Source organism: Lynx rufus, unplaced genomic scaffold, assembly GCF_022079265.1.
Source record: "Lynx rufus isolate CCGP_SWC_20201006 ecotype Redwood Valley unplaced genomic scaffold, mLynRuf1.p SCAF_17, whole genome shotgun sequence".
Classification (NCBI taxonomy): Eukaryota; Metazoa; Chordata; class Mammalia; order Carnivora; family Felidae; genus Lynx; species Lynx rufus.
This window is the reverse complement of record NW_025814831.1, coordinates 31,961,962-31,979,597: the sequence shown is the minus strand read 5'-3', so window position 1 is coordinate 31,979,597 and position 17,636 is coordinate 31,961,962. Positions and strand designations below refer to the sequence as shown.

Below are 17,636 nucleotides of genomic sequence, written 5' to 3'. Positions count from 1 at the left end.
TTTTCATCCTCCACTCCCATCCCCTGTATTCAGGCTGGTATCTTGTAAAACATTCTCTTATTTCCTTTGATACCATTTCTGATAAAGACTAATTTCTAATGAGAATGCAAAAAAATGATCTTTAGTACCTAAAGAAGAAAACAGTCTATCAAACTTAAGTATTGAGAACTAATTATATCTGAAGTGATTATAACCATTTGGTGACAGCATAGTAATTAAATTCCCTTAAGCCTTTTGTGTGGGTATCATTCTGTTTTTTATAAAAAGTCTTTTGAAATGCTTTTAGTGATTTCTCACACAGAGCATATCAGATATGTTCATGACCTACAAGAAACCATTGGGTTTAAAAATAGAGCTTAATTTTTCAAGGTGTCATTAAGTAAATTTTAAGAGTGAGCATGCTATGATAGAAAAATACTGCTGTTCTAAATACTGTTGAAATGTAAATACTAAAAAATATGTACAAGAGCTATAGTAAGTCTCTATGTCTTTGAATTTAAAATGCCATTTCTTTTTCACAGGGAATATGAGGTGTTCCAATTTTTAGGAAAAGTTACCTGAAAGGTTTTATTTGCTTTTCAGTGCAGATCTTTGACTGCTATGAGCTCATGCTTTTCCAGATTCCAGGTTTTGTCTTCTTTTTTTTTTTTTTTTTTTTTAATTTTTTTTTTCAACGTTTATTTATTTTTGGGACAGAGAGAGACAGAGCATGAACGGGGGAGGGGCAGAGAGAGAGGGAGACACAGAATCGGAAACAGGCTCCAGGCTCTGAGCCATCAGCCCAGAGCCTGACGTGGGGCTCGAACCCACAGACTGCGAGATCGTGACCTGGCTGAAGTCGGACGCTTAACCGACTGCGCCACCCAGGCGCCCCTGTGTTCTTATTTTTAAAAAACAAGTCATTGAATGTTAATAAGAAGCAGGTAATGAACTAAAAATTTCCATGTACTTTGATGTGACGGGCTGTTAAAAAACATTTTTTTGCCAAAGGAAGAACATTGTAGGGGCTGTTTTTATTTGAGTTTCATTTATGTTTAGAATAAAATAAGAGTAAAACTAAACAGCTTAAATGTGTGAAGGGTTTGTGTTTCATTGGTTTGATCACATTTCATTAGGGTTTTGTTTGGGCTTTTTGGAAGATTGGAGGTAGAGAGGGGATATGTTTTGGTTCTCATTTAAAAATTGTATAAAATCTCAAATAATTGTTAAAGATTTATTTATATCGACATTAAGTGTTACAGTCCTTTTTAGCAGTTTAGAAGACAGTTTTCTGGGCTATCTCTTCTACATACTACACTCCTGAAATGTGTCAACAAGACAGGACGCTGCTTGACCGTTCATGTGGCCGTACGTAAGCCACAAATAGATTTTATTCTAATGAACTTCGAGGTGTTGATGAGTTCTCCAATGATTTTGTTTTCTTTTTAAGCGTAGTTAGTGGAGTTGGCAGTGTGGAAGGACGAGATCTAGAAAATGTACTCTAAAGTACTAAAGTGAAATACTCTTAACATAGGAGGTGACTTAACATAATAACATGATGTTGGACACCCGTGCTGGCACACGGGCTCTGCTGTGGGAAAGCTGTCTATCTTCTTGTAGCCTCAGCCTCCTCATCTCACAGGGTTGCTGTGAGGAATTCATAGATGTCAGATGCTTAGAACACTGCCTGGCCCACACAAAATGCTTAATAGTGCTACTGTTTCGATTATACAGACCGCTGTTCTGCTACTCAAATGTGTTCTTTCCTTAAAGTGGAAGAAAATGATGAAATATAGAAATATATTAGAGATTTCTGATTGTGCCATTGTGAGACTCAGCAATAGTAAAAGTAAGAATTTTTACATAATACCTGATTTCTTACATAATACCAGCAGAAAAACATGAACATGTAATCTAGTAATACGGATTTTATCTTATTTTGGCCATAATATATCCTATAACTTCTCTCTTGGTATTCGGTTACATAGCAAATGATTGTTTTCATAGGACTTTTCACCATTAGTCAAGTACTTTGGTTAAAATTGGATTTCATCAGTTTTTCTGCTTAGGTGGGAGAAGAGTTTTAGATGCAAGCTAAGGCCTTTTGTGTTGATCTCTTTTGCATTTAATTCTTCTTTTATAATGATAAAGCATGTCTTTAATAACTGATGGTGAATATTTGAAGGAAAAAGTACAATTAAGTTCTATATCATAGAAGTGTCGTTTGGTACCTGCATTACTTTTAAAAGCCATTTTCTTTTGCGTCCCTTAATTTACTGCAAGATTCGACAGATTATAAAGAACAACCAGAATGGAAAGGTTTATATTTGCTCTATTATACTTCGTAATATTTTTCTGAATTTCTTAACCTCTGTTTTTCTGTTCGAGAAAATTATTTCAAATGTAATGTTTAAGCCCCTACTCTATAAGCATGAAATAGGATCCTATTATATTTCTTTTGGGAACCAAAGGTAATCTTTTGTTAAGGAAATATCACTTTACTCAAAGAAAAACCAAATCTCCATAAATAATTTATGAGAGTTTGTGCCATCTGTGTAAATTGGAGGTCAGTTATTTTGAATCCAAATATCATTGAATCTTAGAAAGACCCCTGAATAGACAAGAACATGAGAATTAAAGCTTTTGTACCTGAATTCCAATACATTAAATTTCTCATCTGTCACTCCATGTGGCAAGTGAGAAGAAGCAAAGTAGTAGAAGGGAATTGGTGCTTGGAGAAGCTAAAGTAATGACAACAACAGAAATGCGCCACCAGCACGAAAGGAGAAGCTGGAATGACCACACAAACCCAAGCAGAACACAGCGGGTGGGTCATTAAATGCAGGGGTAAACTGTCTTTGGAATTTGATAGGGTTGAAAGACATTGTGGGATCCTAACTTAACACTGTATTGTAGTAGGCGCAGTGATAAGTGTTCATGTGACTGGCCCTGCTTAAGGGAAAGGCTCTATCAGTCTATGTGGAGAAGAAAGCTTAGACATCAAACCACAGAGAAAGATGCTCATTCAGTGTCGTGAACAGATTTGGATACTTCATGTGCTTGGAAAAGTTGTCTACTCTTAAAGTAGTATGAAGAAGAGGTATTTTATTGATGAGGCAAGTAAGGGTTAGTGTATAGAATTCCCTGAACCAGCCCATGCCTGATTTTGTGTGGTAGGGGCAGACATTACACTATATATATGTATTTTTTCTGGTAGCAGTGAAGTTCTGGATGAGGAATCAAACAGTTACATTTTAATACCACCTCTAATTATTAACTGGATACTCTTGGCAAGTCATTAAATCTGTGCCTCAGTTTTCTCAGGTATAAAACAGGAATAACTGTTTAGGTCTGTCTCAGCATTAACTATCAGATTCTAGTGAGCTTAGATTTGTAAAAGTGCTCTGTAAATTACAGGTTTAGTGTGAGAACTAAGACACTGATGCCTTTTAGTCATTTGTAAGGAAGTTTCCCTTTTCAAATCTGTGTCACTTCAAATAGATATTCTTCACTAATGACCCCTTCTTAGGTGAATCTCAGAAAACATATGCAAAAGAGTTTGAGTGCAGTTTTCTGGAAGAGTCTATATGTCTCATCCCACTTGCAAAGGATTAAAAAAACATTTGGAGCCACCGCTGAGATAAGGAATCCTGAAACTCTTTTAGGAACTGTTGTGTGTGAATCATGACTCCAGTGTATCATCTAATTTCTTGAAAGCATTTTGTCTGCCCATCTGTATTTGTTTGGCTGTCTGGGATTGTGGAAAATACCAGTAGGACATGGAGATTTTCTCTCACTGAAGACACAGCTAATCCTTTGTCATTGGTTGCTGTTGTGTGCTGGTTTACTTATCAAAAAGTAGATTAGTCCTTTGAAATATGTTCACAGCTTGAAATTGTTTAATGTGGAATGAACGCTTTGAGGTTGTGCCATACATTCTCGGTGTGCTTTGGCCTCCCAGAAGATAACACTGATGAGTATTCGTTTTATTTTAGAACAAAACCTTGGCACACCGGTGTTGGCATCATCCTTGGCTGACATGGGAAGTAAGAGGGGGAGAGACGTTTAGATCAAATGGCAGTGTATTTCAGGATGTCTGCTTATATCTTTTATTTTTCTGAGATGTACATATACTTGTGTGTATTTTCGCCTTTCTTTCATGTCTCATTTCCGACTAGCATTTGCTGCTTTTCTGTTTGAGGTACCAAAACACAACTTTTTATTTGCAGTCTTCTCATATTTACTTTTTCCTCTAATAAACACTCCCCACTGAAAATAACACCTTTCTTGAGCAGTTTTTTTTCTGTCTAAATTTTTATTTATTTAATAGCAATCGAGCCATCACAAGAGGCCAGCCACAACTGTGCATAGGGACTAGAAAGTCACTTATCACCTATGAATCCTCTCACTAAGCAATCAGCGGCATGACTGACATGTTTTTGTGGCGTCTTTTTCTGTACATACTGATGCTTACAACTTTCCAGTATTTGAGATAGAATATGGATAACTTTCACCTCCTACCTTGCCATGTGTTGCTCTTTTATACCTCCCTGCCATTGTTGTTTTTTTAAATATGAAATTTATTGTCAAATTGGTTTCCATACAACACCCAGTGCTCATCCCAACAGGTGCCCTCCTCAATGCCCATCACCTACTTTCCCCTCTCCCCCACCCCCCATCAACCCTCAGTTTATTTTCAGTTTTTAAAAGTCTCTTATGGTTTGACTCCCTTCCTCTCTAACTTTTTTTTTTCCTTCCCCTCCCTCATGGTCTTCTGTTAAGTTTCTCAGGATCCACATAAGAGTGAAAACATATGGTATCTGGTCTTTCTCTGTATGATTTATTTCACTTAGCATAACACTCTCCAGTTCCATCCACGTTGCTACAAAAGGCCATATTTCATTCTTCCTCATTGCCAAGTAGTATTCCATTGTGTATATAAACCATAATTTCTTTATCCATTCATCCATTGATGGACATTTAGGCTCTTGCCATAGTTTGGCTGTTGTTGAAAGTGTTGCTATAAACATTGGGGTACAAGTACCCCTATGCATCAGCACTCCTGTATCCCTTGGGTAAATTCCTAGCAGTGCTATTGCTGGGCCATAGAGTGGATCCTTTTTTTTTTTTTTTCGTAGATCTATTTTTAATTTTTTGAGGAACTTCCACACTGTTTTCCAGAGCGGCTGCAATATACCTCCCTGCCATTGTGAAACTACTCATTGCCTTTAATGCTTTTCCTCTTTTCATTCAGAGTAAAACAAACTGATAGTCTATTTCAGTATCCTCACTATAAAAATAAATAATCGTACTAAAACAATTCAATATAGGATTTAGAGAATTTTCCTTAACTCATTTAGGTAACTGAGAAGTAACTCCTGAGGTGGGAGGTATGTATTGTGGATTTTGTTTTTTATTTGATCTTTAAGAATAGATCATACCACAGCTGTCTAAAATGTCTTAGGCTATCTGTGCCTTGTACAGGAATTGCCCTTAGGTACCCTGTAAATGTTTAAACTTACTTGAGTGATTGTATTACTACCTCAAAAGTAAAGAGCTACATGATCCAAGGTTCTTAAACTTGCTGGGCTTGTAATTCAGTCTGTTGAAGTTTGCTAACACAAAGAAATGATTAAAAAGTCAAGACTTGGTAATTTTAAAAATATACATTAAAAAATTCACAATTGTCTAAGTATATGTCCTTGAAAGTATTTTTAAATCTTTCTTGTTATTCATGGTTTTTGAGTCCATTGAATGTTTTTCCCCCTCCTATACCTATACATGCTTTAAATTTGGTTGTACCTAGAGTGTTAAATTTTTCTTACTTGTGTTTTATGCTCTTATTCTAGTTAATTTCATTTTTTTTTGCCAGAAGATACTGAGTTTTAAGCAGTGTCACAATTCAAAAGCAGTGTCAACTTCAAAACCAGGTTTTATTTATTTATTCATTTTTGTGAGAGAGAGCATGAGCAGGGAAAGGGGGGGGGGGACAAAGGATCCCAAGGGGGCTCTGCGCTGACAGCAGTGAGCCTGATGCAGGGCTCGAACTCATGGAATTGTGAGGTCATGGCCTAAGCTGAAGTCGGATGCTCAACTGACTGAGCCACCCACGTGCCCCCCAAACCAGGTTTTAAAGTGTTTTCTCCCTCCTGTTTTGTTCCTTAGTTCAAAGATTTTTGTGTGTGTGTGCTTTGTTTCTTTCTCTTACAAAGTTAAAAGATTCAAAAAGTTTATTATAATTGGGTTGTAGAAGTGAATTTTCAGCAAGTGTAGCTATAACTAATGTGATTGAATATGCTTGTGGCAAATTATTTTAAGCTTTTTTAAAGACACTTTTCTTTCCTTGGCGCTAATAGAACTGGACCCCCTTTGGACCCTATTCCAAATAGAGATGTTTTGATTTAGTAGTACGTTTTTCAGGGGGCTGAAATATTTACACCCTGAATATTACAAGGACACTGTAGGCAGTAATCATAACTCCACTTTAATACATTGTTCAGAGGATGTCTAAACTTTCATCTTAGGGTGTTTCTAAAACTATTTTATTAAGAGAGTAGTATTATGTAGTTCTTTTGCAGAGGACAAAATATGAATAGTGCAATAATAGCAAGAAAAAAAAAAAGTTTTCTGAAGAAGCCAAAGGACATTGTGACTATAAATGGACACTAATAGCTGTGTTTTCTTCTTAGTATTATGCAATAACTAGCTTTTACTTAAAATTAACACCATTAAGTCTTCAGTAGAAGGAAGATAATAAAGAAAATGTTTCCTGTTTCCCTTCTTTCTATTTATTCTCAGTCTTTAATGATTACATTTTGCTTTTATCCAAATCCTTCAGAGTAATTTTAGTACATTTTATGGATGGAATTATTCTCCTTAAATTATATCTGGGTAAATTTTACTCTTATTCTGGTTATCTAAAACTAGAGAGAATGTTTGAAAGTTTCTTAATGAAGTGAATTGACCTGTAAATTGAGTAGTAGTTTGTTACAGTAAAATGGAAATCTTCAATATAAGTTCACAAAGTGTCTTGAGTTGAGTTTTAGGAGTGGTTTTAAATTCCATAACCTCAGTTAACATTGCTGATGTCTGAGAGCCGTTAACAGTCACTCATGTAAGTTTTCATTTCTTCCTGCAAGTGGCTTGTTTTATCCTTTATCTAGTGACTGCCTGCCAGTACGTTTTCTCCTTTGTGACAGTGCTGGTTGCAGTTTCCTATTACTGAAATCATAGTTGTCAGGAATAGGCAGAGCATACAGTAGGCTTTGTAGATGGTGGTGACAGAAAGGTGTCCCTGAATTTCTAGATCAGCACTGTCCAGTACAACTTTCTGTGACGATGGAAATGTTCTCAATATTGGTAGCCACTAGGCACATGTAGTTCTTGAGCACTTGCAATGTGGTTTATGGATCTGATAAACTCAATTTTTAATTTTATTTAATTTTAAGTAGCCACATATGGCTAGTGGCTACCGTGTTGGGGACAGCACAGTTCTAGATGACCAGGTTTAATGATCATTTGTTCTCACAGGTCACATGTAATTTTTGTGTACATGAGCTTTTATATCACAAGTAACAGCTTTTTCACATTTAAAGGATTTTTCATTATATCTCAGTGAAACTGGAGGGGAAAAAAAGAAAAGAAATATTAGGAGTCCAGTCTGATTTGGAGCCAAAGCCGCAAAACCTAACTTCTTATTTAGTCGCCTAACTTAGAATATCACTGTAGTATGTGAGCTGAAAAATAAGTAGGCGTTCTGTCATTTGTGACTTCTACTTTTTACTGACGGAAGCTTGCCAGATGGGTGAAATAGTTGTGTTTGTCATTCCTGCAGTAGAAGAAAGTGACTACATAGAGACAGTTATCCTTTTGAAGGTAGTGCATATATTCCTAATCTAACACCCACCAGTGCAGTCTGAGGAAGGGGTACAGAATGTAAACATTAAAAAGAATACTTTATTAAAATCAACATCCAAATTGATGGAAATGGCTGTTGCTAAGCAGAAGAATTATTTGAGAATTAGTAACGTTTTTAAAATGTCAAGAAAACTTGCAATAGAACTGAAATCTGAATGCAACATTCTTGGATTTGTAATCTTTTTCATAATACTTAATAGAAAAAAAGTGTTTTGAAAGAATGTTTCTGTACTACATTTTGTGTTTATTTATATTTAGTATGCAGATACCCTTTGTCAAAGTCAAAATCATCCCTAAAATATTTAGATCACTAGGAAACCATTGTTTTAAATTCACATAGATAAAGCATCATTTTGCATTTTGTTCTAGAAACTGAAATCAGTCAATTAGAATGGTTTTATAAAATTTTATGTGACTCTATTAAGCCATGGTTGTGTATTTGTCATTGTTGCATATTTGGTTTTAGTTTGTACTTTATCGCTTTTGGATTAAACTATGAATTTCTGTACTTGCCATCTTGCTGATACTTGCTTCCTAATGTTGAGGGGACCTGTGCTGGTGGCGTAGAGTTGAGTAAAGTTTCATGGCAGCTCACTACTTCACAGTTAAGATATGTCCATGCTGTCTTGAATTAAACATTTGAAAAGCTGCCAAAGTTATGCCACAGTGCGGCATGGGATGAATAGCTTTCTTACCTCTGGCATCAAAAATGAAGTATTATCAGTCAGCTAAGCGTCTGACTCTTGTTTTCGGCTCAAGCCATGGACTCTCGGTCACGGGATTGAGCCCCGTGCTGGGATCTGCACTGACAGCGTGGAGCCTGCTTGGGATTCTCTTTCTCTCTCCCTCTGTCTGCCCCCCCCCCCACACACACACACTCGTGTTTTCTTTCTCTCTGCCTCAAAATAAATATTTTAAAAATGCAGTATTATTGTTTGCTTCTACTGCCCTCTTGACAGTAGGAAAATAATGCCCCATTCCTGTTAGTTGGAACTAACAAATATTGCACTTGTGAAGTTGACTTAATTCAAGAGTGTGTGATTTACTTGTATTTTTTTTCAAAATTCTTTTTTTAATTTATTTTTTCAAAGTTTTTTTATTCATTTATTTTGGGGGGAGAGAGAATCTCAAGCAGGCTCTGCACTGACAGCTTGGAGCCGGACATGGGGGGCTCAAGCTTACCAACCGTGAGAGCATGGCCAATATCAAGTCCGAGCTTAACCATCTGAGCCGCCCAGGAGCCCCTAGATGAAGGTTTAAACCAATGGAGATATTAAAATAGGAAATTGAGTTTGAAGAGAAGATGGTGAGGCCAGATATATCAAAAATATTATTTTTAAAGAACCAATTATCTTTAAATAAACAATGTGTATGTCTTGTGTATTCTTTGATGCACCATATTAACAGTGTATGTATGAAAGCCCTTGGGCTCAAGCAGATAGCTTCCCTTTACGTTTGAGGGTGGGAAGACGGGAGAGGCAGGCTCAGCTGCTATTTACATCTCTGACCTAGGCTCCTATTTGACCTAAGTCTATCTTGATACAGCAGCACAGGCCAGCGAGGAGGCAGTGTCATTTCGCCGTGAACGCAGCACATTTAGGCGCCAGGCAGTACGGCGCCGGCACAATGCAGGGAGTAACCCTACCCCTCCTACATTGCTCATCGGATCACCCCTCAGGTATGGTATTTTAAAATTCCACCAAGCTTAGCATGCATGTAACAGACCTTCTAACCTGTTCTGTCAGTGCCAGGAAAGCATTCAAATTGCTTTTTCTTTTCCCTCCAGTTTCTCCTATAGTTTTAAGCTCTTTGGGCTTTCTCTGCATGTGACCACGAGCCTGCTGCATTCTGCATGCCTTGCGTTGCACTGTTTAGACAAAACGATCAGATTGGGTTAGTCCATTTTAAATAGCAAAATTACTTTAGGGCAGCTCTATAAATGTAAATAGAGGCCTTAAGTCAGCTTTTCATTTTTTTTTCTACTCCCTATTAATATTATTGCAGCATCTTTTCCCCAACATCTTGATCAGTTTAATAGGAACAATTATGGGCTGAGTGGTGAGCTTGTTGAGGAATACAGATAACTGACCTCAGCTTGATAAGCCAGTTTATTTCATTTCACTAAAATATATATTTTGTATTGCTTAAAAATTTGTATCTTTTATTTCATAATCAGTAGAACCTGGTAAATGACATGGGACGAAAATACTCTATGGCAAAGTACGGTCAATTGGATATATATGTATATATTTGTATGTATCTGTGTTGAATTTCTCCACTTTTACTAGTGCTGAAGAAAAACATTTTTTGCATTTCCCGATATTCCTAATTAAGAAAACATCTATTTATAATATTGGGAATAGTTTTCCATTAAAATTTTAGTGTTTTATTCTCAAGTATGTCTTACACATCAAAACATTTATGCTTATGCTTTAATGCAAATATGGACAAAAATGCTTTACATGTGCTTGCTTAGGCAGTGCACATAAAATACCATATACTCTCATTAATCTCTGTGTTGAAAATCACCATTACCAAATTATTTTCCTACATTTTAATCTGGAATTCAAAAAGAACACTTAGTGAAACAACTCCTGTTGAATACATGGTAGATCAGAAGAGCTGACCCCCTTCCCTTGTTAAAATCCTGTTCTTGAGAGTAACAAAATCTTTCTCTTTACATTTCCCTGGAATTTAAGACTTGCTTATTTTTTCTGGGTTTTACATTACAATCAGGAGCTTCATCTTTTGTGGGTCATGTTCCTAATTAATCCTGCAGTAATACATAATTCTGTAAGAAGTAGTATGGATTAGTTAAACCAGCATTGAAAATATAAAAATGGGAAAGCACCAGTTAAAAAAACATTCGGTCTAGAAACCTTTTTCTGAGCACCTTTGCCTTTTATGAACCCTCCCCTTCTGCTCCCTGAATTAACTTCTTTCTGCTGATGGATTTGGGGTCTAGCCCCAACCTGCAGAAAGAGCTCAGCATTTCATTTTACTTTTTGTTTTGTTTTTTCTAACCTTTTCATTTTGCCCCTTTAATAACACTTGCCATAGACCTGTTTGCTTTCTTACTCCATGGTGCTGTTTATTAATCCCTTTTTTTATTTTAACCTTCTTTTTTTGGTCTTTGCAAACCCTTTCATTCTTTGCCACAAATAAGCCTGCTGGATCCCACTTACCCAACAAACGCAGACAGATTACTTTTTTCTTTGCCTGGTGGAATATTAAAGAACTGTGTTTTAACTCCAGCCAATCATGTAGAATTCTGTAGGGTTTTAAATACGTCACCGTTCAAATGAGGATAATGGCGTGAATCTTACTTGTAAAGCACTCACTTTAGAATTTTTGGCAGGTAATCTTCTAGTAGTCAGTGTGCAGATTTTGTTAAGATTCTAGGATATTTCCAGCATAAACTTTACATGCATCTTAAATAGGTGACTTCATCATGGGTGAAATAAGATACAATTTAGCTTAGAGAAATTAAAAACACCAATGGATAAAATCTTTTTTAAATTGCAAAAATATTCAGGTAGAAAATATTCGTGTTAATTCTGTTTGAATTACATAATAATACTCTCATCTTTAAGTAAATATAGGATTGCATGGTCATAGAAAACTTGAAAAACTTGTTTGTCAAAAGGAAATGGAATAGGAGTGACAGTACTTTAATTACAATTACATAACTATATAAGTACCAGTAAAACGTACTAACTTATTTTAAACTTTAATGAATAGTTCAAGTAATTGACAGTCAAAAGCAACTTGGTAAATTGTATGTTTTCAAGGATTGTGAGTGAATCAAATTTCTTCCTGAAGGGAAAATGCAGATTTTAAAAATAATTGTTAGAATGTCTTGTTTCAGAATTATTTTTAAGTGTCCTTTTCATTAAGTTAGGCTCGTAGGTAGCTTCGATAGGCCCTTGCCAGTTCTCAGTTACTAGAGAGAAAAGCAAAGATTAATATTTAAAAATTTTATAGTACTAGTATTAAGAGTTCCATATTTATCTATTTTTATCAACCCAAATATGGTATCTTTTAGAACTCTGGTTAATGGACTGGAATGAAAAATTAGTTGCATTTGGGGAGGGGACAAAAGCTTTATCTTATTCTTAGATCTTTTTTTTTTTTTTTAAAGTGTTAGAAGATTGAAAGATCTGTAATCAAATAAGGTCATAGTAGTAACAGAATACATGATTAGAAATTCATAGGGATCATTTTGTGGTACTCAGGAAAATCCACAAAATATTTGTTGTTTGTGTACTGTGTTCAAGGCATTCCTTTGAGTATTCTCTGGAATCTGTAGATTCATAAGAATAATGTGATGATACTCTTAGAGTTTACTTTTTCATCATGGAGACACAAATAAAAATAACCAACAATATAAGGCAGAAGGTGCCAAATTCTAAATAAGTGGTACAGAGGAAGAAAGACCAAGACCAACTATATTTTTCTGCTATTCCTTATTATTTTTAAAACTTTATTTGTGTATTTTTGAGAGAGGGGCAAGAGAGCACTAGTGGGGTAGGGGCAAGAGAGAGAATTCCAAGCAGGCTCTGTGTTGACAGATGTGGGGGCTTGAACTCAACTAACCGTGACCTGAGCTGACATAAAGAGTTAACCCACTGAGCCACCCAGAGGCCCCTGTTTTTCTGCCATTTAAATTGGAAATGTTAATGGGTAAGATTGCATGTCAGTGATGCTATTGATAGCCAATGGTTAGACCTAAATTTCTATCTTTCCTTTTACTATGTTGTAAAATAGTTGCTACCTTTTCTCAAACTAGTAGTTTTGATAGAGAATTGGTACTCTAAAAAATATTAGCTCCTGTCGGTTATTAGTTAGGTAAAGTACAAACATCCAGGAATAGTTTTCCTACCAACTTCTGTAAAAATGAGAGGTTTTTTTGTTGTTGAAGGATTTTCAAAACAGGAATTCAAGGGACATAAACACTTATGATTAGCTTTTGATGTTCAAAACCTTGACAGCCACATAGATTTTCACTAGTTTCTTTTGTTTCTTTATTCTGGAATCGATTTTCATGCATTGCCTAATACTTTGGAAACCTTTTTGTATATATGGGTATGTTGAGGATTATTGTATTCTCAATTGTGTTCACATTAAAATACACCCAACTGCCATACAGCACCTTTGTTTTTGACTTTAAGTAAAAACAAAAGAGGACAGAAAGATTTGTTGAGTACATATTGTATAAAATTCTTCTGTCTTCCAATTCAGAATCGGAAGGGACATAGTACTTGAACTACTTAAAACACATTTTTTGTCAGAATTTTCTCCCTTGTAAGATTTGGTCATTTTGGTAAGCTTTGTAAATAACTTTGGATTTTGAGGAAGAGTAACAGACTTATTCTATATGTATGGAAAATACAACGATATTTGATTCCATTAATTCCCAAGATCATCTCTCGATTTATGTCAATTGTACAAACATCTACTCCAAAGGAGTTATTAAACGAATACCTTTATAGTTACAGCTTAAAAAAATAATGCAAGTAAGCATCAACAAGTCAACATTGTGTGGACTTGGTTTTTTCATGTGTTCCACACATTCCTCTGCTCTATTTAGAGTGTATACTTTTTGTTGGCTCTAAAAGAAGCCTGAACTATGAATGTTCCAGGTAGTAATGGTTAGTAGGACTTTCTGTGGTGGTAGAAAGATCTATGTAATTAACACTGTCCAGTGTGGTGGACACTAACTACTAGCTTTTGCCCACTCCGGTAGCTCTTCACTACGGCAGCCACTAGCTACTTGATGTGGCTCTTGAGCACTTGCAATGAGCTTGGTGGAACTGTGGAACTAAAATTTTAGTGTAGATAGTCACATGTGGTTACTTTATCAGACAGTGTGATTCCAAAGTGTATTCTGTTGCCATAACCACAGGCTTCAGCAACATAAGCAGTGTTTTCTACTTAGTCTTTTATTACATGGTTACTTTAAATTGCAGCTTTCTTCACTGTCCATAAAGATGAGTTTATTTTATAGGCATCAGAGAAATCATTGCATTGAATTCAGAACATTAGAAAGAAGTTGGTACTCAAAAAAATGATAAAATAACTGAATAAGGCCATCCTATGCAGCAGTCTTGTTGTTGTTGTTTACTCAAAGGTCTAATTTAATAACAATGCAGTTACTTTGAACATCATGTAGAGAATGACATATAATAATTATACTCAAAATATTTTCATGAGTTTCATTGATTTAAATTTGAGTATTAAGCACATTAAAATTCATAGTATTTTAAACATCTAAAATATAAAATGAGTTAAGAATATAATAGTTTCTTAATTATAGGTAATGTTTAGATATTTAGATTTGATAGTTTTAATAAATGGCAAGTCTATAACAAAATACTAATAATGTATTAACAGAATTCTGTAAGATTTAAAAAAGACTGTAATATCCCTTGAGAAATTACAGGTTTCCAAAATATTTTTAAGATTTTCTAAAATGATGGGCCCTTGTTAATGAAATGATGAAATGGGTTGGAGAAGGTAATAACATGTATACAGAGCCTGTGTGGCTTTATTTAAAAAATATGCAGGCTTTTCATAGAAAAAATACTTTATAAATTAATCATACTTGCAGCATCCCAGCAGTCATTTGTATTTCACTCGGTTGAGTCGATGTTTGTTATTCCATTTCTCTTGCACTAGTTTGTGATTTTCTTTTGATTGAAAATTGTCACCTTGGTAGCATTTGATAAGGATTCTTTGGTTTTCAGGTGCATAGAAACTTTGTTTTATTGTGAATTCGAGATGCCAGAATATTTGAAAGAACAATTCTAGAATTATAAAGGTTATAAAGAGAAGTGCATATTTAAACTGACAAAGAGGATTTATCTCTTGGGGACCAGCTACAACCCCCATATATAGTTAATGTGCTTGTTTTTCTTTGCTGCTTTCTTTTTCCTTACACTAGAATTTTGTTGGCTTGGGGTGGGGAAAAGTCACAGATTGGTTAGTTTACATATACATTAAATGTTTGCTGTGTTCATCACAATGACTCAGTTTTCTAAGGACCAGAAGATTTAAGACAGCAGTGTAATCTGTATATGTTGCAAAGTTTGTTAGCTTTCTTAGGTTACATTGAAAAAATCAGGTTACATTTTGAAATCCATTTTCTATATTGACTTCATTCTAGCTGTTGTTTTTTTCTTTTCTTCCCTGTAATGTCTCCCCAATCCATGTTTTTTCCTAGCCTTCAAGATGGTCAGCAAGGCCAGCAGTCCACAGCCCAGGTCAAAGTCCAGTCCCGCCCCCCTTCCCAGGCTGCAGTGCTCAGTGCTAGTGCCTCCTTGCTGGTGAGAAATGGGAGTGTCCACTTAGAAGCATCACATGACAATGCATCTGCTGTAGGCGGCAGCAGTTTGCACGATGAACTTGGTATGCAGGCCTTATGTAATCTTGGTGATACAAAACTGTAATACAGCAGATGATGGGTAACAATGATTGCAATTTCTGTGAGACAGCTTCATTTGGAACTATGCATAAGAGCACTTTTTTATAGGATTTGTCGTACGTGTGAGGAAAATTTGACTTGCTTTCCCTTTTCGGTTTCTCTCAACTTTTACTGTTTTGTTTTGTTGTTTTTAGCATATTATTGGTAGATAGTTCAAAGTATTAATGTTCATGCTTTAGTGTTCTCTTAAAATGATTCGGGCAGTCCTGTTACTCGTTGGCACTTGTACCCTGTGGGGAAATGCTGATTTTTTGAAAAATGATTTAGATTAAATCTTAAATTCTTTGAATTTGCTGAATGTGCTGCAGGAAGGGCAAAAATACTTTCTGATGGTCTGTTGCTATGGAATCTTTCTTTTGGGTATTCTATATTTCATTTCAGTGTCTGTCACCTGAGATGGACTTACGTAATCCTAAATGCAGTACTCTGAGGACACCATGGCTCTATACTAATATCAATAAATTCATCAAGTTTTTTCTTTTTCCTGTTAATATACCCATAAATATTAATATAAGTTATTAAGTAGTTTATTCTCAGAGGGGTGGTGTAGTTTAAAACCTCAGTAATGCATAGCCACTCAGATACCTCTTTTGTACTTTACAGACAGTATTTTGTATTATACTTTGTATGTAAAATATATATACAAAGTATATAAAATGTAGAGTATTTTAGTCTTTAGTTTCTATTTCTCTGTATAATCCATCTTGTTCAGAATGCAGATTAATAACAAGTAAGAAAATGAAAAACAATGAAGAGAATTTTGTTATTAAAAAATACACAATTGAAAGCACCACATTTGCTCCCAGTGATTTTGTTTTGTTATAGCTGTGTTTCATTTATAGAGATGATAATCCACTTGGCACTTTGGCTAGAAGGATGTGTGGTATAAGGTGCCCGAATTAGATATAATAACGTTTCATATGCCATTTGTTGACATTTCCCATTTTGTAAAATCCTTAGTTATAGAAAGTTAACAATTAGACAAGCATATTGATGAAAATAATTATCCTTAGCAAATCTTACAGAAACCTGAAAATGGTCATCTAAGATATTTATAACATTGGCATATATAGTGATTTCTAAATAAAAAGAGAAGGCAATAAAACATTTTAATTTCAGAGTGCTTTTGCTTTTGAGTTTACAATTTGAAGAAGCAAGGGAGTTTATTAGGAGGGTCCTCAATTTGGTTACTTGCTTTGAATTAGAATGGTGATACTTTTTTAGTTACAAATAATACTCAGTTAATATCTTTTTATCGCTATTTCTCTCAGGTTCACTCAAAGTCCTTTGAACAGAGGATTTGTCAGTTTGTGCATATGAAATTTCAGTGGCCATCACCGTTGCCCATTCGGTTTGTGGTAGCAGCTTTGTGAAAATAAAAGGCTTAATTTTGACCCATTTTGGATTTTTAGACTTTTGCCAAATCAAACATAAAATGATGCGGTAGATGACTTTTCTCTATAAAACCTAATTTGCCCAAAAACTTGCTAAGAAAGCCTTAATGGTAAAATCCCATTCTGAATCCACTTGCAGATTATTGAAAATATGTACATATGAACTCATTGGACAGTTCTAAAGGTAAAGTCGGGAGTGACTTTAGCATCTGTGGGTGAATATTCAGGATGTTGTCTTGAAATTTGGATTTTTTTTCTTATCTGCCTTCTAATAGCTAGTCACTGGCCTGTGGGACCTGGCTGCGGCCAAATTGAATGTATTGTGATAATTAGCACAAAACAAGCAATCAGTGGACAGTGTATACCTGTTCCATAGCATATAAAGTTGGCCAAAAAAGATCCTGAAAATGAGCTACAGTTGAACTTAAAGGTATTGGTGGAGATACTGATTTTTATAATATATTCCACTAGAATATTCTTGTTACATAGTTTAATTTTCTTCATGATTCTAATTACCAGTGGTAAGATAACTTTGGGTAAATGAATTTGGGTCCTGTATACTCAAATATGTTAAAGTGAGTCATGATATTCCCTAAAAATATGAAATATTTAGAAAGGATTGTTTCCTTCCAAATTTAGCTTCTTCGGTTGAAAATTTTTTAATGTACGATATTTACATATGAAAATGTGTACACATAATGCATTTATATAAAACACTCGTACAAGCATACATATACATTCATACATATGTATGTTTGAGTGCATATAAATGTTTGCCTATGTACACATATATACGTAATACTTGGTTTACTTTAAACAGAGGAACAGCCTTTTTGGATTAAAGGAAACTTGCAGTCAGGCAT

The 17,636-nt window shown here is 35.2% G+C and overlaps 1 protein-coding gene across 6 annotated transcripts in view; it reads left to right on the top strand.

Moving 5' to 3' along the window:
* PCNX1 (pecanex 1) overlaps window positions 1-17,636 on the top strand; it is a 172,458-nt gene that overhangs the window by 68,704 nt on the left and 86,118 nt on the right. For 3 of the 6 annotated variants that reach the window (XM_047079416.1, XM_047079414.1, XM_047079417.1), the window contains exons 7-8: window positions 9,442-9,574; window positions 15,119-15,303. The exons of 2 other annotated variants lie outside the window; for them this stretch is intronic. In XM_047079416.1, coding sequence (XP_046935372.1) covers window positions 9,442-9,574; window positions 15,119-15,303 — 318 coding nt within the window. The remainder of the gene's footprint in view (window positions 1-9,441; window positions 9,575-15,118; window positions 15,304-17,636) is intronic. One more of the 6 variants, XM_047079415.1, reaches the window with a different exon arrangement.